General features: G+C 30.4%; 3 protein-coding genes across 4 annotated transcripts in view; 2 read left to right on the forward strand and 1 right to left on the reverse strand.

The window, feature by feature from the left end:
- Window positions 1-17,903, reverse strand: part of LOC122270122 (meiosis-specific protein MEI4-like) — an 80,114-nt gene extending 62,211 nt beyond the window's left edge. For both annotated transcript variants that reach the window (XM_071181259.2, XM_071181258.2), the window contains exon 1: window positions 17,822-17,903. The gene's annotated coding sequence lies outside the window, so the exon portion shown is untranslated. The remainder of the gene's footprint in view (window positions 1-17,821) is intronic.
- On the forward strand, window positions 2,301-2,825 carry LOC147806209 (uncharacterized). The gene has a single exon (XM_087149593.1). It carries the CDS (start codon window positions 2,301-2,303, stop codon window positions 2,823-2,825), a length of 525 nt encoding a protein of 174 aa, XP_087005719.1.
- LOC147806210 (uncharacterized protein F54H12.2-like) lies at window positions 4,072-5,571 on the forward strand. Its single transcript, XM_087149594.1, has 2 exons — window positions 4,072-5,258; window positions 5,343-5,571. Exons 1-2 carry the CDS (start codon window positions 4,072-4,074, stop codon window positions 5,569-5,571), a joined length of 1,416 nt encoding a protein of 471 aa, XP_087005720.1.
- Window positions 17,904-24,222: the final 6,319 nt, after the last annotated feature.

Consider the following 24,222-nt stretch of genomic DNA (forward strand, 5'->3'; position numbering starts at 1 on the left):
TTTTCGATTTCTATTTAGTGACAAATCTAATGATGCTGGATAAGTAGATGAGAAGTGAGAGTTCTACGCCACGGATCCACGGATCCGAGGAATCTGTAGGGGGCGTGGTCGAATGCGGGATCCGTAAGGGCTCGGTGGGGGTTGGGGTGATCCATCGAATGTGACAGCAACTATAGTTGAGGATGTTTTTTTTTTTTTTTAATCTTTATTTTGTAATTAAATTAATCTTAATTTTATCATTTTTTTTAAATCTTTATTTTTAAATTATTTTTTTTTAAATCTGTTTTTTTTAATTAAATTTTTAATTAGTTGTTTTGCTGTTTTACCAGCCTCTTCGTCATACATGCATGTTATAACAGGTAGATTCAAGATAAATCAAGAATAATCTTGCATTATTCCGCAATGTTTTTCTCCGCAAGAGACGCTGCATTTTTATTTAGTTTCAAAATTTACCGCTAGAGGCTCTGTGATCAACCAATCAGAAAGGAGTATTTCAATGACATCACTATTTTTTCAACCAATGAGAGTATGACTTTCAAGAACCAATCAGAAATGAGAGAAAATAGTATAAAAGTATATGTTCTTACCCAAATCGTCATTTATAATTTGGTTTCTGCCTTAGTGCCTTTTAAATATTCGTAACGAAGGAATGGCTAACATGAAGCGAAAAGCTGATCATAGCGAAGAAAGTATCTTTTAATTTTTTTTATTTTATAATATGCATATATTTCTGTACTATTTTATAATCTAATAAATGTTTTTTGATTTTTTTTTAGAACAATCAAGGATCTTTCCACGAAAGCAGTATTCCTTCCAATATGTTTATTTTAGTAGAAGATGTCTTTATTTCCACTACTATTTACCGTGATCGAATTCTGGTTAATGTGAGACGATTTAAGAAACATGGAGAAAAGTACTATCCATCGAAAGAGGGGGTGACTCTAACACCTTACCAGTTCATCCACTTAGTCAACAGCTCATTTCTCAGAGAAAAGTTGACAGAAAAGAAGAAAGATCATCCGTTATACGAGTATTTCCTCAACTTACCACGTCTAGTCGATCCAGTGACCGTTCATTCTGATAAAAGTGTTGGTATTCAAGACAAGGAGAAGTGCTACAATATAGTGATGATTGAATTTGATGAAGCAGTCCTCCTCAAGAAAATTACTACTTGCCGAAATGGAAATACATACACAAAATGCATATCTTTGAATGATGACCAATGGGACAAAATATTTTCCCTTGGAGATTTTCTACTAGATAATCTATTTCACTTAAAGTATAACCAACTGGACTTTAGGAAAATGTTTGAAGATCTATTAGAACATCCAGCACCATCAACAGCTCCTGAAGACGATGGGACTATCACCAAAGTGTTAAGACACCTCCTGAAGACTGAAATTTACAAATTGCTAGCATATCAAACAGGCTTATTGAATCCTATGGAAGTAAGCCCTTCAGAACTTTCAAGTAATACTCGAGTCCTGTTTTGTGAATCTGCTTTGAACTTAAAGCCTCATATGTTTGTCAAAAGTTTTTATAATACTGTTAAAAATGAAATGCGTCATCCTGTCTCACAAGAAAATCTGTTAAATTTTGTAACTGCTCGTTTTCTCGACACTATTGATCTTGTTGAAATACTTCAAATTGCTAAAACTGACTTTTGTACCAGTTTTGATTGAATAAATAGTTTAATATTTCCTTTATAACTTGGTATCTTTTTTTTATAAATAACAGTGATCATCTAATGTTTTACCCATTTACTCGTTAGACTTTGCTCAGATAGCATGCAATCATTTTATAAAGATCCTAAGCAACCGGCTAGTTTTAGCGGTGCGACTGCAATACATCGTGCGCTCCAAGGAAAAGAGAATGCAAATACCGTTAAAAAGTGGCTCTCTTTTAAAGATTCTTATACACTGCATAAACCTGTAAGAAAACATTTTCAGCGAAATCGTGTCTTGATAAGTGATATGAATCGACAATTTCAAGTCGATTTAGTCGACATGCAATCTCTTTCTGAATTCAATAAAGGGTATAAATACTTATTAACGTGTATTGACGTTTTCGCAAAGTATGCTTGGGCCATACCACTGAAAGATAAAACTGGAAAAAACGTAAAAGTAGCCTTAGAATCTATTTTTAAAGAACGAAAGCCTGAATTACTTCAATCGGATGATGGAACAGAGTTCAAAAATAAAACAGTTCAATATTATTTGAAAAGCATACAGATTAAATTTTTTACAACAAATAATTCTACGAAATCAAGTATTGTGGAAAGATTTAATAGAACGTTAAAAATGAAAATGTGGAAGTACTTTACGGAATTCAATACTAAAAACTACATCGACGTGATTGATCAATTAATATGGAGTTACAATCATACTCGACATAGCACTATTAAAATGGAGCCAGCTTCCGTTAATAAAAACAATACCAGAGAGGTTTTGGAAAGTTTGTATGGAGATTTGAAGACATTAAAACGCAATCCACCTGTTTTTAAAGTAGGCGATACAGTGCGAATCAGCAGGCTGAAAGGTCATTTTGAAAAAGGATACGAACACAACTGGAGTCGGGAAATATTCACTATTCATGAAATTATTCCTCGAATTCCGGTTGTTTATAGATTAAAAGACTTACAAGGTGAAGAGATCAAAGGTACTTTTTATAAAGAAGAATTGCAAAAGGTTGTAGACTCTGGCTTATATCCGGTAGAAAAAGTGATCAAAAAGAGAAAGAAGGGAGGAAGCACAGAATATTTCGTAAAATTTTTAGGCTATCCCGAAAAGTTCAATGCCTGGGTGACGAATATTCAAAAAGTATAAATAGTGAAATTAACCTCTGAAGGCTCATTCTCGAAAATGTCTTTCTACGTCCTTCTGATAGTCCTTCTGATAGCTCCATGAAGTTTTTTCCTAACAACAAAATCTCTCATTTTAAGACGCAGTTACCGATACCAGTTAATCTAAACGGTGAATGGGAAGTAGGCCTTTCTGAAATCATCTACCCCCATTCTTGGCTGAACGTAAATGAAAGTAACAATTATTTCCAATTCAAGATTAATAATGGTAATATCGTATCAACTGTTAAGCAAACAATTGATGTGGGGTGTTATGAATCAATGTTCGATATTGTATCAGCTATACAACTTGCTTTACCTAAAAATCCTAGCCGGTTTACATTAAATTATAACAAAGCTACGAAACGAGTAAAAATTAACGCCGTTCAAGGTTGCAGCCTTCATTTAGAAAAGTTGGGTGCATTGTTAGGATTTCGACGCGATGCAGTGATTACGGATAACCAGAAAAGCGAATTCGTGGCTGACGCGTGGTCTAATTTTTCAATTTTTTATGTGTACACAGATCTTATTTCACCTCAAATTGTCGGAGATACACAAGCACCTTTACTGCGGATGGTTCGAATAAAAGGACATGATGGTGAAACAATCAGTCAGTATTATGATAGACCTCAATACTTACCTTTGATGAGGAGCTCCTTTCAAACTATTCAAATGGAGCTCAGATTGAATTCAGGTGATTTCGTACCTTTTGAAAGTGGTAAAGTGATCATAGTTTTACATTTCCGCATGAAACAAATACTATAAATAGTACAATGCGTTTTTCAAACATTCATTTGAAGAGAAGACGTCAAGATGAGTGTACCGTACGTTTGTTGCACTAAAAAATTTGAAGAACATTATGCGAGTCAAATCGGCTCGGGCTTACCCTATTATAAAGGTATTAATTTCCAAAAAGGCTATGGACTTGGAGGTATATTTCGACGATTATTTAGAGCAGCACTACCCTTTCTGGTAAAAGGTGGTAAAACTATTGGAAAAGAAGTTTTAAAAAGTGGAACCCGTGTTGCATCTGATGTATTGTCTGGAGAAAACTTTGAGGAAGCCGTTAAAACAAGAGCTAAAGAGGGTGGAAAAAATTTAGCTCGAAAAGCTATTGATAAAGTACAATCAATGGTGGGAAAAGGACAGTATAAAAGGAAGCGTAAGAAGCAGAAAAGAATCATTTCATCTAAAGCTCGCAAAGTGAGAGGACGTGATATTTTTGATCCATAATGGCATTTCTATTGAAAGATTCTCCCGAATGTGTGAAATCTGAATTGGAGTTGTTTAACTTACCTAGTACTCAAACTGTTATTCAAGATGGTCAGTGGATACAGTTTCATCCACTTTCTAATGTGTTTGACAATGCACCTGTAGAGTTTCATGTTTCAGGAAGTGCTGAAGATTACATAGATCTCAGCCAAACACAATTGTTTGTGAAAGCAAAAATTGTAAAAAGTGATAATACTCTCATCACTAAAGATGATACTATTGGACCTGTGAATTTATTTCTTCATTCATTATTTTCTCAAGTTGATATTTCACTGAATGATCGTATTGTATCCAATTCAAGTAATACTTATCCTTATCGAGCCTATATAGAAACTCTCCTCAACCATGGATATGACAGCAAAACTTCTCAATTAACAGCTGAATTATTTTACAAAGATTCTGATGATGGCTTGAAGAAAAGAACTGCTTTTATCAAAGAAAGTGCTACAGTGGATATGATTGGATGTATACATTCCGATTTATTTCACCAAGAGCGTCTGTTACTCAATTTGGTGGATGTGAAAATAAAATTGATACGAAGTAAGCCAGAATTTTGTTTACAAGGATCTGAAGGATTTAAAGTAGTATTAGATCATGTGTCTTTGTTTATCCGAAAAGTTCGTGTGAATCCAGGAGTGTTACTTGGTCATGCAAAAGCATTAGAAAAAACGAGTGCGAAATATCCCATCAATCGAGTGCAATGCAACGTGTATTCGATTCCTAAGGGAAGTATGTCTTTTATCCAAGATAACGTATTTTCAGGTTCTATGCCGAAAAAAGTTATAATAGGTTGTGTGGATCATGAAGCTTTTCATGGAACATTTTCGAAATCTCCCTATGATTTTAATCACTTTGATTTAAATTTTATTGGAGTGTATATAGATGGACAACCTGTACCTCACAATCCATTGGAACTAGATTTTGCAAAAAGTCAATACATTCGTGCCTATCAAACTCTATTTGTGGGTACAGAACGAATGGGTCAAGATAAAGGGATATTTATTTCGAGAGAAGAATACGTGAAAGGAAATACTTTATTTGGATTTGATCTCTCCCCCGATTTATGTTCTGGAGAGCATTTAAATCTAATCAAACACAGCAACTTACGATTAGAACTAAAATTCAGCAAATCATTAGAGCAGACTGTGTGTGTAATCATATTTGCCGAATTTGAAAATTTAATAGAAATTAACAAGTCAAGAAATATTTTGTACGATTTCGGAAATTAAAGAATGGATGGATTACAAATATTTCATATTTTATCACGAGAGAAGATAACATCACCTTACTTTCAAGGAGTATTTTCAAGAGATACGATTCCTAATCTACAAGAAAATACATGTGCTATCATGAATTCAGATGACTCATCCCAACCAGGATCTCACTGGCTAGCATTATTTGTGAATGATAAAAAGGAATTAGAGTTTTATGACTCCTATGGAAGACCTCCCGAATTTTAAAATATGAATACCTCTTCCTATTCAAATGTACAATGGAATTCCAAAGTTTTTCAATCACCTACGTCCAATGTATGCGGACAATATTGTATTTTCTTTCTATTCAAGCGATGTCAAGATTATTCTATGTATTATATTTTAAATCGATTGTATATCGATGATTTTTTGATGTTTCAATTTGTAAAGAAACGATACGGTGTAAGATTTGTTTTTAAAAAATAAAAATATATTAAACTAAATAATTTGTGTCTTTTTTTGTTTCTTTTAAGAAAATTTATACAAAATTTCTTGAAACTTTTATATTTTAAATTATCATTTAAATGAGAAAAAAAAATTATTTTTAAAATGTTTCAATACAAAAAATGTTTTTCATAAATTTAATTTTCTAAATGTATTTTTTACATAAATTCTTTCCAAACTATTTTATTTTTAGAAATTACTGTTTTAAAAAAATTTTCTACTTAAGAAGAAATATTTTTTAAAATTTTTTTTTTTTTTAATTTTTTTACTCTAGATTAAAAATATTTTGTAAAGTTTATTTTTTAAATTTTTTTTTATTGAAGAAAAAAAATTATTATTATTTAAAAAAAAAGCGTTTTTTAATTTTTTACTTTTCCGTTAACTTTACCAAGTTAAAATATTTATACCTGAAAAAAAAGTATCAATAAAGACGAAAATTTAAATACATAAAATAGCATTTATTTCAAAGTTTTAACCATGCATTTCTGCGAGCATACATTACACGTTTTTTTACAATTTTGTTTTCTTTATACAATTTTTTATTTACATCCAAATGTTTTGGTAATTTAACATCATTCAAAGCACTTAAAAATACATGTCTTCCTTCGGGAGCTGATTTCTGATTTCTGAAAAAGTCATTGAGGAGATTTACTATGTTACTTCCAGGGACAGTTACATCTTTATAAATGATTTCGCCTTTATTATTCCAAAGGAGAGATTTTTGATTTTTCAAAAACTTGTACATATCTTTGGCATTTTCTTGAAATCTAGTCGGAACTGCACTAAGGATTCTTTCTTCCAGATCTCCTGTTTCATTTTTTATTTGTAGGGGTTCTTCTTTCGCTGGTTCTGTTGTTGGAATTTCTGTTTGACGTGACTCAAATTCTTCTATATTAGGCTTCTGAATTGAAAAATGTGTATATTTTTGTAACGCTTGTAAATACAAAGTCACTTTTTCTTCATCTGATAACTTTTTGTTTTGAAGAATATTTTTCATCAGTTGATCCAGTTCAGATAGATGTTCTGTTACTTGCATTCTATCTTCTGGAACTAGCACAAATTTCTTACTATACTCCATGAATTAAAGAACTGATGACAGAAATAGCTGCAGGCAGTAAAATGGATAGGAATCCCTCTCCTTTTTGAATAAGAATTTTTTTCTTCTTGTATAATGGTGTTTTCTTGTCCGCAAGTTTTCTTAAACTTTCTTTGTGAGGAGATAAACGGGTTTTTTGAGTTTTTGTAAGTGGTATATTACCACAAAGAGCATTCAAAACACACTCACACAGAGTTTTAATCTCACGCTTTGAACACTTTTTTATAAGTGATTTGCAATGTTTAGATTTTGAGATCAATTTTATGAGCTCTAAAGTTCGTTCATCACAGTTGGACATCTTTCTTTTGAATGATTAGAATGTCGAGTATCTAGTCTTTTTATACCTCTTGTAAAAATTTCCCAAACGCGTTAACTTTGACAAGAGCACAGTGTTTATAATTAAGTGAGTGCACAGTACAGGAGGGAAAGTTTCTTGATGTAAACTGTTCCACTTTCGGACATCCAAGATCTTCTAAGTTGTAACAAGGTCTTCCAGTTAAAAATTCAAGAAATTTCCGTTTTTCGAGACCTTTTACATAAATATGTGGATAAGCATCGCTCAGAAACATCATAATATTTCGAAATTTTTTATAAGGTAGCTCTCCTTGATCCCAGCCTATACCGTGAATGTTTCTTGTAATCCAGGAAAATTGCATTTTCTGCTGCCTTGAGAGTTCTTCGAAAGGGAACGGTGACTGAAAGGTAAACATTCCGGTGATGGGATTGCCCTTTACGGCATGGAATGCAAATTCTTTGACGATGAAGTGTCCTGAAGGAAGTTGAAACCCCTCAAAATCGATTACTAGAGAAGGCATGCTGCTTGTTTGAAATTTGTACAGGAAATGAAGTTAACGCGGTTGATACACATAATAAGTATCTCCAGGAAACATTCCGGTACGCATGCGCAAAGATTCTTCGGTTTCACACTTTAAGTCTATGAGTAAATAACCATAAGGTTTAGATGTGGCGTCTGCATAGCATTCTTGAAAAAACTTGAGTTTGTTAGGATACAATTGACGTCCTAAGTGCATAATCTGCGATTGATCTCTTCTGTTTTTAAATAATATAAGATAATGAGCATTTAAAGATATTTCTCTCATTTCTTTACCTTTATGAAAAATATTCTGGACGATGAAGATAATGCTGAGATTTTTATGATGTGAAAATTTTGTAAATAGCTTTGTCAGTTGAGGATCACTTCCTAATTCACTCATGAGGTCGTCTATTATAATCAGAGCATCTGAATAATGATTCAAATCAGACGGAAGTCCTTCGTGAAAAATAACATCACTCATTTCATTATAGAGATCTTGGTACACACCATAGCACCATATTATAGACATAGGAAAAGGCTGTATCATTCTGTTTTCAATCAATTTCTTAACGAAGTGGCTTTTTCCCGAGCCAGTTGGTCCTGCCAGGACCGCGGTAAACGGATGCTTTAATTTCGAAAGATCCATGATAAATGGGATATTTCTGTTTCTACACTTCTATTTATAGTCGAAATGAGCATTAATTGTGCCATTAAACTCAACAATCAATCCAATAGAATTTCATACTCATTTAATTTTGTAGATTTTTTTTTTTTTTTTTTTTTTTTTTTTTTTTTTTTTTTTTTTTAAATTTATATTGCTTACTCATCGTCTTTCCTCAGGGAATAGTGGCCAAATGGTAAGGTACTGATGCTGTCCGCCAAGACGTGCCGCTTTTGATCATGTGGTGACAGTGCTATCTTGTTTGCAGTAATGGAATAAATTTGATGCGTTTTTGATCTGATTAGGTTCATGTTCTTGAAAGACAGCCACTTGTCTTCGGGCATCTGCACTCTGACAGCTTCACGCTGACTGCAGCTCAATTGATGGCGTGTAAATACTGGTTCCGTTGAGAAAAACTGCAAACAACGGCGGCAGATGAGTCGCTTTCCATTGTGTTTGGAATATTGACTAGAAAGTAGTCTGGACAAGTCTTTAATCCAGGCGTAGTGAGAGGATGATGCACTGGTAAGATAGATCAGGTCGACATGGGGAGATTTCTCTTCATCCGTAATGATTAGGGGATATACTTTATCATTCTCCGTTAGTCCGTATACATTGATAGAGAGTCCGTTCAGCTTCTCAAATTTACATACGTCTTGCAGTCTCACGGGGAATTCAATTCCGGTAAAATTGAGAGTAGGAATAAACGACTCATAGTGTTCATGTCGGGAGGCATGTTGATGGTGGTTCTGTACAGGATGGAGGGCGGACAGAACTGCCCACATGAAGCAGCGATTATCTCTATTATCCACGTTGATGATGGCCTTCTTAGATTTAATAGACGGGGGTAGGTCTATGTAGGATGATCCTCTAAGAGGACAATACTTACTCAACCATATTTCTAAAGTGAGAATTTCTTCAAGAGTCCATCCAGATTCTTTTCCCTCAAAATCATCCGCTTCAGCGAGTAGTTTGTCTATTTTTGTAATGTAGACATCATGAAGGTTGGTAGAAACAGTGACGATAGCGTTCTTCGTCTTAAAGTTCTTCTCGTCGCTAACGATACCACTAGGATTTACTTTCTGATATCGGCACAATAGGCGTACATTCACTTTTAATTCGAAACGGGTAAGGTGAGACGAGATGATGTGGTGAAAATCTTCCCTTTTCAGTTCGAGAAATGTACGTATGTCTTTAACGTGATCATCATTGGAAAGACAAAAATTTTTCAATCTCCCATTAAAGGCAGAAAGGTGATCGGCAGAAGGAGGAACTGTTGATGCAGCATTAAATGTAGAGGGACCAGCACGAGATGTTGAGACAGTAGTGTTTAGCTGAGAAGGAAGCTGGTGTAATGAGATAATATCCGATCGGGAGTGTTTGGCGGGGAACGATGCGATGTCTTCAGTTGCTTTCCGTTTATGAATGTTCAAATGGCACTTTAACTTATCTGTCCTAGCAAAGGTCTTGGAGCATTCCGGACATTGGAGATGTTTATCCCCATGCAATGATCTCTGGTGGCGCAGCATGTTCCGGTGAGATACGAAAGCTTTATTACATTGAGGGCAAGGTAGTTTTGCTTCATCCAGTTGGTCTTGCTTTAGCATACTATCTAGTTGAGTAACCGTGATGTCACCAAAATCGCAGATAGCATAAAGTTCAGCATTCACTGGCATTGAAACGTTTGAAAACGTTTGATTCAAGCCTTGACTCATGTTGAAAATGTTTCAACTTACACAAGAAATTGAAAATGTATCAAGTAATAAATACCGAATCGCTAAACAATTGGGGAAAAACTTTAACTGTTAATTTAACAGCAAATAACAGCTAAATACCAACAAATTGTAACTAACAGAAATAAAACAACAAATTACAAATAATAGAAATATAACAACAATTTACAAGTACTAATAGAAACGTAAATTCTAAAATATCAAAGATAGAATCGAAGTTAAGAGCACCCTGAGAGAGGTAATCCTACAATCAGAATAAGTTCCCAAAGCGAAGGCAGCTAATTTTATACTCGCAAAACTACCCAGAATGTAATGCGTAAAACGTAATGTATGTTCCGATTGGTTAAAAATGATATCATTATTTTAGTTCAGTAAAATATTTTCTGATTGGCAGAAAATGACGACTTAATTTTCTGACTCCACCCCCATGGAACATTCAAGAATGATCTAATGAAACAAGACCGAACAAGAAGTGAGCGAAAGATTTCAATGTACTTCGTCTTTCTAGACCACACAGAAGTGATGCATGCTTTATCTTGAAGACGCGTACTTCATATTCATGTTAAATCCTGGTTGTTTGATGTCATGCATTCCTGTTTTGATTGAATCGAAGAAATGACATCACTCCACCCTACGAAAACATGTCTTATCTTGCAAAATTACTATCATGTTTCATCCTACAGACTGATTATTACCTGATTCATGTTCAATCCTGATTGTATGACATCGGGTTTCATTTTTGTGTCCTTCAAATATCATTCGTATCAACAAAAAAAAAATAATAATTAAAAATATTTAATTACAAAATAAAGATAAAAAAATATTTACAAAATCCAAAAAAATTATTAAAATAAAGATTAAACAAAGTAACTGAAAAGTGATAAATAAAAATTAAATTAGAAAGTAAAAATAAAAAAATTAAATGAAAAATAATTACAAAATCTAAAAATTTAATTAAAAAAAAAACAGATTTAAAAAAAAAATCATTTAGAAATAAAGATTTAAAAAAAAAATGATTAAAAAAAATTAGAAAATTAAATGAAAAGTAATAATTAAAGAGATTTAATTACAAAATAAAGATTAGAAAAAAAAAACACCCTCAACTATAGTTGCTGTCACATTTGATGGATCACCCCAACCCCCACCGAGCCCTTACGGATCCCGCATTCGACCACGCCCCCTACAGATTCCTCGGATCCGTGGATCCGTGGCGTAGAACTCTCATTTCTCATCTACTTGGATAGTTATGTAATGGGTGCGATTATGTAGTCGTTTAGAATATTCATAATATTCGGTATTTACATAAAGGGAATATAAATAATGATACGTTTCCTTTAGCGAGTTGAAAGTAAATTTTAATACGTGTCTGCTGTATTTTGTTTTTAAAAATTGGCTTCACTCCCCCAAAATGAATTGAATAGCATTTAAGACAGAAAATTAAGAGAATTAATAGAATGTTAATTTATATAAGACATGAACAATTAAAGAATTTCTTTCATATTGCGCATGCGTGGAAAACATAAAAAAGTTCTTAACTTTATTGTAAATCATATTTGGTAACTAAATAAAAAAAGTACGATTAGAATATCTTGTAGATTTAAAAAAAATTCAAGAATTGTTTTTAAGTTGCTTTTTTAAGCTTTGAAAGAAAGCTCAAAAGAAAAGCGGGATTTCCAGAAATTTAATTTTGTATCATACGAGTCCATAAATTTCATTTCGTAAATTTAATAACACATTATTATTATACCTTTCAATAATCGCCTGTGCACCAAAATGTGATAGTATAAGGAAATAAAGCATGGGTTTCGATACACCGTAATGCCGGTTTCATTTTTAAGAAATCTAGTTTAATAGCACAATATGCTATTTGTGAAAAAACTCCTATCATTTAAGGCTCTCCTTAAAAAAAATTACAAAAGCTACTTAAAAAATTGCTAAATTTTCAAGATATTCAAATCGGACTTTTTACATTAATTACTAAATACGATTCCCTGCAAAATTATGAAGAAAACAATGCGTCCCACGCTCCTGGCACAGAGTGTTCAAGGACATTATTTAATCATTTCTAATTTTTTTCTGGTCCCTCAAATTTCTGAAAGCTGTTTTCGTAAGTTTAAGTGTTTAATCTGTTTTCATAAGTGTAAGAAGTTGCCTCATCTAAACATCTCTAAAGTTATAAAATAATCTACGAAGTATTTTTTGAGAAATTTAAAAAATATGTCAAAAACTGAAAGTGTCTCTTAGTGGTAGAGTGGTAGAGATCTTAATAAAATGTCTTAAGAAAAATGATTGGGTGAGGAGCATGTATGTTAGAAGTACTCAGGTATTTCTTATTGAGATTGCTGATTATATCCATTAATGAGCATTTTAAGCATACCACATTACACAATAATCAATTGGACCGAAAAAAAAGAAAAAAAACTATTTTATGACAAGAAAAAAAACTGAGAAAAAAAACTGAAGAAAAAAAACTATTTTATGACAAGAAAAAACAATTTATATCCTAGCAGTCACTGGGTTAGTGAGCGGTATTTTACCGTGGGATCTGTTTTCCCCCGTTTTTTAAGCAACATGAAATGGATAAAATCTTAGGTGCATTTAACATGTAAGTAAATATATTTTAAAATGTGGTAAACTATGTAATGATAGTCTTTCTTTTAAGGTAATTCAGTAAAATTGTTAAGATTTTTAGAATAAAATTAGATTTTATCACTTCATTATAAATTGATCTAAAATAGTCTTCGATACTTCTGTTTAGTATAAATATGATGCTCAATTAGTAATTTATATTTAATAGTACAGATCAATAGTTCTGCTCTCCCAAGAATTTTTAAACACAAGTGCTTTAGTAACCGTGTATTGCATTTTATTCTCCTTGAAAACTCCCGAAAAGCGACTAACATTATGAAGGATAATCTAAAAATTTTATTTACCATAATTGCTTATTTATCATCAATATTTCAGATCAATGACTTGTTTTTGCGATCAATCTAAAACTGAAGAACTCGAGAAACTATATATTGATAATTTTATTGTCTCAGTTTTTTTCAATTTCCTGGTAGAGTCAATAATCTGTGCGAATCTGGAAAATTTAATGGAGACCTGAAAAGCAATAGAATTGAAACGTGCTAGTTTCGTTGTGCTATTTTGTTTCACAACAATACTGGAATTCCTCAACTGAAACAACAAAAAAACTTCAGAAATTTATCTAGAAATTATGAGCCCTCCGTTCCATAGTCCATATGTCTCTATATTACTTTTGCACCGTTTATGATTTCAAAGTCGTTCTTCCTTGGACAGTGCCTTCAAATTTAAGTCATGGTGAGCGTGATAATTCTGGACAATTCTTTTAAGCGTCATTGAAAGATACGATATGGCTATTTTCTCGCTATTGATTTACTTGATCCAATAATTCAGAATCAGGGTCAAAATTGATTTTTGGAATATTTCAGAATAGTGCCTTCCCTTAAATCTAATTAGTACATTTATTTCATTGTTCTCTTTTTTTTAGTAATTTGATTAATACTATTTATTCGTTATTTATGTTACAAATTATTCAAAATAAGTTTTTGTGCATTTATTCAACAAAAAAAAAACTGTTTCGTCTTACTAAAAAAATACTTTTCGTTAATTAGTTCGAAACTGCATTATGCAATATTTTGCTTACTAACAAAATTTTTCAACGAATCACTTGGTTTGCTGGACAAGCATCAGAATAATTTTTTTCGCCCAGAAATCGATACTTCATATCTTTTGAAGTTGCTTCCTTGGTATTATTTTTGTGTGTTAAATTTGCTTATTAGTTTTCTTTTCTAAATCGTAAAAAAATTACTTCGACTATGTTCATAAAAATGATTGAATGCTTTTTAGATCCTTCTTGTAACTAGAAAATTGATACAGTCAATCTTAAAATCAAGAAAGAAATGTTTCAAAAATTCCTTTATGATTTATTTCTATTTTTTTAAACTGAACAGTTTTCAAAAGATACTGGTTGTTTTGAAAATGTTTTTCTTAACAATTCTTTCTCTATTGTCAAAAACATAAAATTGTTGAATATGTCATAAATTTAAAGAAAAGGTTCAGAATATTGGGACATTTTGTAAGAGCTCAATTCTTAGCTTTTTTCAATCAATGAATAGAAATGTATTATTCTTTTGTGTTTAGTCATCTTTGACTAAGAATAAAAGAAAAGAAATTTTTTTGATATTATAATTGATTTTTATAAATTCATTTATGTTGATGAATTAAGACATGAAAGTGCCATAAATAGTAGTTAAACCTATGGCGATTATTATATTGCAATTTTATATCCCAGCTAGTTTCTATAGATTATAATTTCATTATTTTTTTCAATTAAAACTTTAAAAAAATAATCACAACCATTTGTACAAAAAAAACTTTTCATTTAAAAATGGACTGCTTGTTTTATTCAAGTATGTTTCTTTTTCAAATTAGTGTAACCACAGTTTTACACACATTTTCCGTATGAGGAGTACTTTGAGTGTCTGGAAATTTAAACCTTTGATTCCAAGTCATTTACTTAGTGTAAACGAATTTGTACACATTTTTCAAATTCAAATTACTTTGAGTACCTCAAAATTCGAAGTTTAACTCCATAGTCATTAACTTAGTGCAATAAACTTTCTATATATTTTCCATGTATGAAATATATTTAGTATCAGGAAATTCAAAACTTAACTACATAGTTAAACTTAAATGCTTATAGTTAAACTGTTTATAAAACTTTTCTAACGAATGCAAATTGCTTACATTTCTTTCATTTTAGCATAATATATGTCAAGTTTATGCCGTTGAAATTTTGCTTGAAGGTAGAGATTTTGCTTTGCTAGAGTTCTTAAGAATTTAAAAGTTAAATGGAATCTGTCTTATCTGAAATAAAATCAGCGTAGCTTCCGTTCGCTCGAATTTATTGTTTATTTTGTATTTTTCAAATCAAAAGTTGCTAAGCACTATTTCAAGTAAGGTTCAAAATAAATAAATGTAATAAAACTTCCACTAAATATTATCAGAAGAAATGAATAAAATGTTGCTTATTCTTTGAACAAAAATAAACCTTTTCAGAAAGTTCAATAAGTTATTCTTTATAACTTGAAGTTTTATATTAAAACAAAATTTCTACAATTTATTGCTGAAACTGAAACTAATTTAATTAAACTTGAAGTTAATGTAAATTCAGACTAAATTTATACGATATTATATAGCATTCTAAACAAAATATATTTTTTAACTAAAATGCACTTTTTCAACTTGGACTAAGAGATATAGAAAAGATTTCTATGCAAATAATATAAAAAGTTGAAAATCATTTAAATTGACGTAAAACCGATTCTTTCAATGATTAAATTATATATATATATATATATATATATATATATATATATATATATATATATATATATATATATATATATATATATATATATATATATATATATATATATATATATATATATATATATATATATATATATATATATATATATATATATATATGTCAAGACAACGGCATTTTACAATGAATGAAAACAAGAAACATATTTGTTATCATAATTATTGATATAACAATTTACATGTTTCACTAATAATATAATTGTCGTATGTTATTACAAATTTTCATATTAATCCTTACTATGAAATTTTTACTGCACACAAGTAAATGAAAAATATTTTCGTGGGATTTTAAATAGAAATCTTGAATGTTTATTTTTGTGATTAGACAACAATTTGTCTGTCAACCATTTTCAAAGATTTATTCAAAAAATTGCTAATCGAAACTAATTAGCTAATTTCTAAGGAAAAAAAAAATATGCTCAATAAATTTAGTCATGGAGAAGTAATTTCCTCAACAGACCATTCTAGGGGTTAATAACAGCTGACGTGGTGCATGTGTGCAGAATAAATGCATTAACACAATGGAGAAGGAATATTTTAAATAAGCCTAAATTCATTTAAGATTTAATGAACTGTTAAATTAATTAGAAAACCGACAACTGAGGTTTATTTTCTTGATATTTTATAAGGTTCCATTGCCATTAAACGAGAATTTAGAGATTAATTTACTTAAAATAAAGAGATATTGACTCCAAAATTTATCATGCATGGGAATTACATGAGAAACTACTTTTCTTTTTAAAAATATATATGAGAATTCGCGTGACTAATGAGTAGAATCATATCAAGATTCTGTCTATAGGGTTATCCCTAATCACCACCCTTAATTTGTATTCTTTGAACACTGGACAAAACTTTATTCAGGAAAATATGGACAAAAGGGATTGCATATGGTTTTTTATAGCGAGGTTATTACAAATTACCCTGTGTAACAAAATAAAGTTTAATAATGTCGTGTATTCTATAGAGTTTTAATGTAGATATTTTCTAAATCTAATTGGGTATTCTTCACGTGTTGACAATTTATTTTGCCCTAAATTAACATTTAATTTGAAATGAAATTTAAAATTTTGTTACAACTATATTGTCAACAAACTATAGCTTGTATATTTTTTATAAGTGATGATTATACTTGATGTAGAACGAAATTTTAAATCTACAAGTGTTGTTAAAATCATGATATTGTATGTACTTAGAGTAGTTTATGTACCTATTGCATGTACTTATAGTGTCATTATTGGTTTCATTCTATAAAAAATTTCACTGTAACTTCATTACTCAAAGTGATGACTCTCAAAGGTTGCTTTATTCAAGAGTAAGGAACATGTCAAATTATGGCATGATTTTAATTCCTTATACACTATAAAAACTGTAGTGTAATACCTCTTTGAATTAGTCGTTGTAAGAAATCGTGCAAATGAATATACTGTACCAAATTATATCCAAATACACTTTGATAATCTAATCTAAACACCAGAAATGAGGAATGCTTGCATCCAATTCAAATACATTTACAACACTTATGAATTATTTTAGCCTAAAAAAATGGCGTAAGTGTGAAAACTGACAGTAAATTGTTTATTATCGAAAATGAGAAGATATAAGGTTGCTCTTTAATGAAGATAATTATGTTCTCAAAATGACGATTAACAATTTATCTGCCAATCATATTAAATTATTATTAATACAATTTTATCAGCTACTGTTTTATTAAGCCTAATTCAGATTTATTTTAGTGTTTTCCTGTGCTACACGCAGGCTTGTTTTACTATCCAGTTTTATTTCAAGAATCGCCACTTGCTTGCATTTCTAAATAAATTGCTCTTCTTGTTAACTCGATCATAAAAATAACTTTTTTGATTCTTGTTTGTAGAATTATATCTCATTATTATTACAAGGTATAGATCTACTGAACCTTAAATCCGGTGACAACTACTTTACACCAAAAGAAGTGCAATGGAATTATCCTTGCTGTAAGATTACAACAGCTATCCTTAATGTTCCACTACATCCGTTTTGGCGTAAAGTAGTTGCAGTGAAATGGTGCAGCAAAACACTAAGACTTGTCCTTAGTTTCACTATTTTTGGTGTTAAAATACACTGCAATTTTTCCACAGTGCATACATTTGAGCCACTTAAATTAAACATGCTAACTTGCATAAAGTTGGAATTAAAGAATAAGTTTTCGCCCTCTAGTGGCCATAGCAATTGTCACGCGTTATTTCAGCTGAAAAAACAAAGATAAAAGCACACAGAAAATTAATTTAAATTTTTTTTTTAACTGGAGTTTTACTTACGATCTATTGCTGACCGCCGTCAACAGACTCGTCTTTACTGAAGGTCCGATGATTGATGGCACGACATTCGGTAACATGCACGCACTGTTTTCTTGTATTTCTGTGTCGATTTTGGTAGTAATCTTCTACACTTCACACTATGCTTATCCACGTAAAAGTACCAGATTAACCAACTGTGTGTAGACGTCACTGAATATGACATTGACGGATACACTAAATTCGTACCGTTACGTACCAACCGGAAAAAATGCAACCCGATCAGACAAACATCCTTTAGAAAGGCAATCTAAACCAGACCATGCCACTTCTATGAAATTTTTGTCCACTCTTAAAAAATCATAATTAGAGCTCAACGAAACCATAAAGTACTGCATACAAATATAAGAAGAAAGAACACGTTAAAATATGGAAAAAAAAGCACAGATAAATAAATCCTTAACTACTACTGTCACATGTGTCAGTAAAATGACTTAACTGCATTATATATCAGTCAGCTCGAATAGTGCTTGAAAAAATAAGTTTTAATTTACATTGCGTAATAAAACCATCAATAGTGATCATTAGTTTTTTTTCTTCATCCATTCAGTCTTTTTCTGATGCGTAGCAATAAAACATAAATGGTAGAATAATCAAGAAAATAGAATAAATTCCATATTTTTCTATCATAACAAGGCCGAAATCTGATAGTAAATCAGACTTTTTATTAAATTGTCCCTCGATTCCAGATAATTTATTACGCTTTGCTGTCAAAAATTGTACAGTGGAAGGAAGATTATGTGGTATTGATTCTATCATCTAGTTGTACATTTTTGTTTATGACATATTTGAATAACTACATACATAATATAAAATAATGGTAGCTTGATCGCTTCGCTCACCAAATTCCGTGACTGCTTCTCATTATTTTCATTGCTTCATATTAATATATTAAAATATATCATAAAAGACATAATTAAATATAGTTTTTATAAACAAATAAAACATAAATATAATTATTTCAATGAAACATATAATTATTTTAACTTTATTTAAGAGAGTTTTGGTATATTAATCGTAACAAAATGAAAAACAATCGATTGCACTTGAAAAAAAAATTTAAACTTATAGTAATACGGAACGTGCAATTTAATTAGATACGTTTGTTCCACTACGTCAAATCACTAATGCTCTTTTGCTTTAAGAACTATCCTTATTTATTGTTTATTGGTCATGACAGTCATAAAAACCTTTTCAATATCAAATCAAGAAGAGAAGTATATGAGGAATAACGGGGTGAAAAAAACAGTAGTAAAAAAACTAAATTCTTTAGTGGTGATTCTTCTGATAAAGACGATAAGAGAACTCATGAGTTACATCAAATGCTTACGTTATATTCATATATTTTCGAATTGTTTTACTAGACCCATGACAGTTACATTGCAGGTAGACGATAACCAAATCACATATGAAGTACAGTGACCCAAAAATCAATGACTCAATGTTCATGGTTCAAGTGGGTGACCTCAAATATGCTAATTATTAAGAGCAGTCGATATTTTCAGTTGAGAAATCACACACAAAGACGTATTTACTCTGAATAAGAATACCTTTTTTTTGTCAGTTTCAGATTTCTGATTCCCAAAATATAAGGGGTAGACGCAAATCTGGGAAATATGGTATCCATAGTTTGGTAAGGAGATTCATCCAAAGCATAGACCCTTTAATATTAATTTTATTTTTTGTATTTCGCCATAGGGCGCTTTATAAGCGAATTAAAAAAATGCCCTCAATTATAAAATTCGTTTTTCCAATGATAATTCCCAGCAAAAAGTGCATTTTAGTAAATATTTATTACTTTACTTAACTTTTTTACTTGTGTGGTATACAATTTCTTACATCATTTTAAAGTAAGTAATTGTAGATGGCACAGTAGATTATTTTAGCAAAATAATCTATGGCAATGACTATATTTTGAGAAATAAAAATTTTAAATACTCGAAAATTTGATATTTTGGAGGATTCATTAAAAAAAAAAAAAAAAAAAAAGATGCGTTTCTTTGGAAGAAACCCGCTTTTCTGTCAGATTTTGTAACTAAATATTTCGCCCGCACTTATTTATTTGCATATTTGAAGTCCCCCCCTCGAACCCTTAAGATTGAGACCTAGCCTAGCGCTAGTAAAAAGCCGATCATTAGATCAAAAGTTATTATAGGTAGTCCATTTTTTTGGTGCACTGTACATTTATAATATTCTTATATGGTCATATTAAATGAAGATACCTGCTATTTTTTCGTTGAAATTCTAATATTTTTAGATTTCTTATATATTGTATGCCTGCACTTGGTCTTATCCTACTAGTAGGGTAAAACCGTCTTATTTGAATATTTTTAAAAAGGAATTGTAAAATGAAGCAATGCATTTATGATTTTTCAGGAATGGCATATTGTATATAAGTAAACAGTGATTATCTTTATTAAATCTAGCAGTTTTTAAGTCGAAGCTCGAACAAGCCTTCTGATATTAGTTACCCGGTCTTGCCCACTTTACCCTATTTGGGTAATGAATTTCATTAAAACAGTCCAAGTTGGCAACAGTGTTCATTTCTCTTGAAATTAATTTTTCATATTTTAATAAATTCCAATTTATAATAAGATTTCTATATTAAGATTTATATCTGATAACCTCAACTATTGCTATTTATTTTCTTGCTGTTTCTTTTAATGCTTTTTCTAATTTTTTTATACTATTATTTTCAACTTATTTTAAGGCGCGAGCAAACTAAATAAAGATCTCAAATAAAATTAAAAAAAGATTCAATAGCAATGGAAAATAATAAAAGTTATTAAAGAAATTAACTGGGATTTAATTTTAACAAAATTATTGTAGGTAACAAAGAATTTCTTTTCTGGTCTTTCGTCCTTCAAAAAGAAATGTTTCATTGCAGAAAGGCGAACAGTTAACATTCTATTCAGTATCACTTTGGAACAACTAATTTCCACTATTCCCTATTATATACAACATAATTTTTCAGTAAGTCACTTTATCGCTGAAAAACGTACCGAATTAAATTTTACATCTAAAATATCAAAGATTAAAAATTCTAAGAAATTCGTGATGTCATTCCTTAAGAATTTACTTAATTAAGACTTAACTTAGCTAGGGGCAAAACCCTTATCCAAATTTTAACGTCACAAGTTATTAAAATACAATGCGAAACCTCAATGAAAAATAGAGGATAAGTTTTTAAGTATCCTTCACGACAGGATGAATTTCGAACAAAGTGTCGAATTTCATTTTAATCAAACAACGTTGGAATATTTAATGTTTAAAAAGTGGAATCAAATAATAAAATTTCATTGATGTGTGGTCTCTGGTGTTATTATCAGAACCTACTCATAGATTAAGGAACCGGAATATCCTCATTGATAGGGCATTAAGCCATGTCCAAGAGGTCGTAAGTTTGATCCCCACCAACCGAAGACTTCCAGTTCTGTTAGTAGTGAATTGCGCATGTCAAATCTGTCGGGTCACAAAGTCCTCCAAGTTAACTTAACTAATCAATACCTCTGGGGGTACAGGATTGGAGGTTGATCGTGCTTTTTTACAGGTAAAAATTACGATTTGCAGACGGATGGATGGTGTGTGAATGGGTCCGCCCTTTAAAAATAGCTATGACAGGTATGGCTGAAGTTGTATTCTTGGGTATAGGTGGAACCACTGAAAAGCAAGAAATTCAGCCCCCGCCCTAAATTCGCTTTGTTATCTAAATTCTTACTGGTATAACAGCAATCAGCATGAGAAACAAGAGCAATAACTTCGAGACGTATAATTGTTAAAAAGCGGGTCTAAATCATTTTATATTAAAAAAGTGAAAAATTGTTAAAAGTTTAAAAAAAGACAATAACGCTTAGAAGTTTTAGTGTAATAGAACGCATTAAACTTTATTGAAAATACCTGTTTAAATTAAATAAAAATTTCCATATTTTAAAATATAATCAATTTATAGATTCTTAATTTTATGGCAAACAAGGAATATTAGCCCCCGCCAATATCTTACTTTTATCCATTTTATTGGAAATCAGCCGACAGTCGCCATAATAAGTGAAATAAGGGAGCAGAGAGATTGAAAAAGAGCAGCGCAAGCAGTTCCGATCACTGTCAACTGTTAGCGAACAAGGGGTGTAGCACAAATACATTTAGAATGAAGCATAAAATATATTGAAGCGTACATTCGCTAGCTCCTGTCACGAACTGATCTGAAGAGATGTGCACAAACAGTTCTGGGGAGCTCTTTTATTCAGCTTTCTTTTTTTAAGTGATAAAGAAATTAAAGCAAAGAAGTATTGACTAAGACTTCTCCATAAATGAACGCCTGAACGGAATTCTTCTTACTATATATCTGAAATGAACTTTCAGGGTTCTCCAGTGACAGCGAGCAGAGGAGTAGCCACTCCTCTGCTCTTCACTGCATCTATCGAAAATGAAAATTAAGTTTGAAATAAATTAAATTGTTAAACTAAACTTGGATATTAAACGAGTCTTGGGTGAGATGAGCAGGTAAATATATATATATATATATATATGTATATGCTTTTTTTGTATACTTGAAATAGAGCATAGAAGCTGTGTAACAAGACTAATATGAAATAAGAAAGTGCTAACTCAAAACTTGTAGTCTGCGGATTGACGAGAAATAACGAGAAAGGGAAGTGCCCAGTAGTTGTGGTAAAAAAATTAACATAATTTTAAAATTAAGAGAGAATCAATATAATTTATTAAAAAACTCGAGTTTCTAAATGCTAATTAATAAAATAATTTCCATGCAGCTTATCGAACTTGTAAGATAAAATATTTCGAACTCTTGAGAAAAATTGATTATGTCATCATAAATGCACATTGAGTTCGATATTTTGTATGAATTTTAGTCAATTTTGTTCAAAGTATTTTTTTAAAATAGGAAACAATTTTTTTATTAATAAATATTATTATTATCATTAATATGATGTTTCCTTTTAAGCAATTTTTCATTTCATTTTTGAAACGGATACTTTTTGTGTTTTTAAATAAAAAACAATCGAAAAAAATCTTTCCCTCCAGGAAATGGGATCATTTTACTACCAATGATGTATTTCCGAAAATGGAATGCAATTTCGGAAAAAATTATATATCATACATATTTTTTCAAACAAATAGCTCCCAAAGTCTGGGTTTCATTTCACATCATAAAATGGCTAGAAAATTCCGCTGATACGCGAAAACTCATATTACGAACAATTCTTTTTACACTTATTTTGTCACGTAGCTCATTTATATTTCCATTACTTTTTCTGAAAAATGATACATTGGATAAAAGAATGAAAAATAGGTTTCTCTTTCTAATTTTAAAATTTCTTCGTGCTTATAATTCTCAACATACAACATTTAATGCTACTTTATTTTTTCTTTAATTTTTGTTTTGATGTTGCAGTTATGTGTTTGTTGACAAGTAAAGTAGATAGCTATATCAAAAAGTCAATTTTTTTAATCATAGTGTAATCGATATTTTAAAATATAGTCTCAAGATATAGTTTAAATTCCAAGACTTCAGCAAATATCAAGTAAAATAATTATCAACAAGGAAAATATAGCCTTGGTTATAGGCGACGTTATTCATAGGTGGCGTAATATTGTGATCAATATCGTCATTGCTATCTTTCGCACGTGAAGTCATCGACAGCTATACTTATTGAGATTTCGTACATTGACAAAAATGATGCGCATGCTTAATTGTGTATGAAAACGCTGTGCGTATTATTTTTGCAATCTGTATCAAAGACAACCCACAAATCACAACACGTGGTTAAATGAAAGGATCTGTTTGTGAAATTGTGACAGTTTGTTATAAGGTTAAGGATATGATAGCAAAGAGTTTAATTAACTAATTATTTTCCTATCTAAATAAAGTATTTTAGATTTACTGAAAATATGTTCATGAAAAGGAAATTTTCCTTTTAAGAGATATATTTTCAGAAAAAAAAAGAATCGATAAAACTTATCCCATTTGTATTAAGTAAATTTACGACCAATGAATTTAAATTGTTTACAAACATAAAATTAGCGACTCCAGTGTTAATAAATTTTAAGTGCTAAAGCTAGATAGTATACAATAATATAAATTATGTAATTGAATAAAAATTTAATTGTACAAATATGTCCAAACATTATATATATATATATATATATATATATATATATATATATATATATATATATATATATATATATATATATATATATATATATATATATATATATATATATATATATATATATATATATATATATATATATATATATATATATATATATATATATATATATATATATATATATATATATATATATATATATATATATATATATATATATATATATATATATAT

The sequence above is a fragment of the Parasteatoda tepidariorum genome, chromosome 8 (genome assembly GCF_982258835.1).
Source record: "Parasteatoda tepidariorum strain Cologne lab strain chromosome 8, Ptep-v5.0, whole genome shotgun sequence".
NCBI classification, from domain to species: domain Eukaryota; kingdom Metazoa; phylum Arthropoda; class Arachnida; order Araneae; family Theridiidae; genus Parasteatoda; species Parasteatoda tepidariorum.

Bases quoted from the DNA above. Each gene is read 5' to 3' on its own strand.
- LOC147806209 (XM_087149593.1), top strand. From the start codon at position 2,301: ATGAAAATGTGGAAGTACTTTACGGAATTCAATACTAAAAACTACATC.
- LOC147806210 (XM_087149594.1), top strand. From the start codon at position 4,072: ATGGCATTTCTATTGAAAGATTCTCCCGAATGTGTGAAATCTGAATTG. The intron at 5,259-5,342 runs GTGTGTAATCAT...CGGAAATTAAAG, and splicing joins AAATCATTAGAGCAGACTGT to AATGGATGGATTACAAATAT.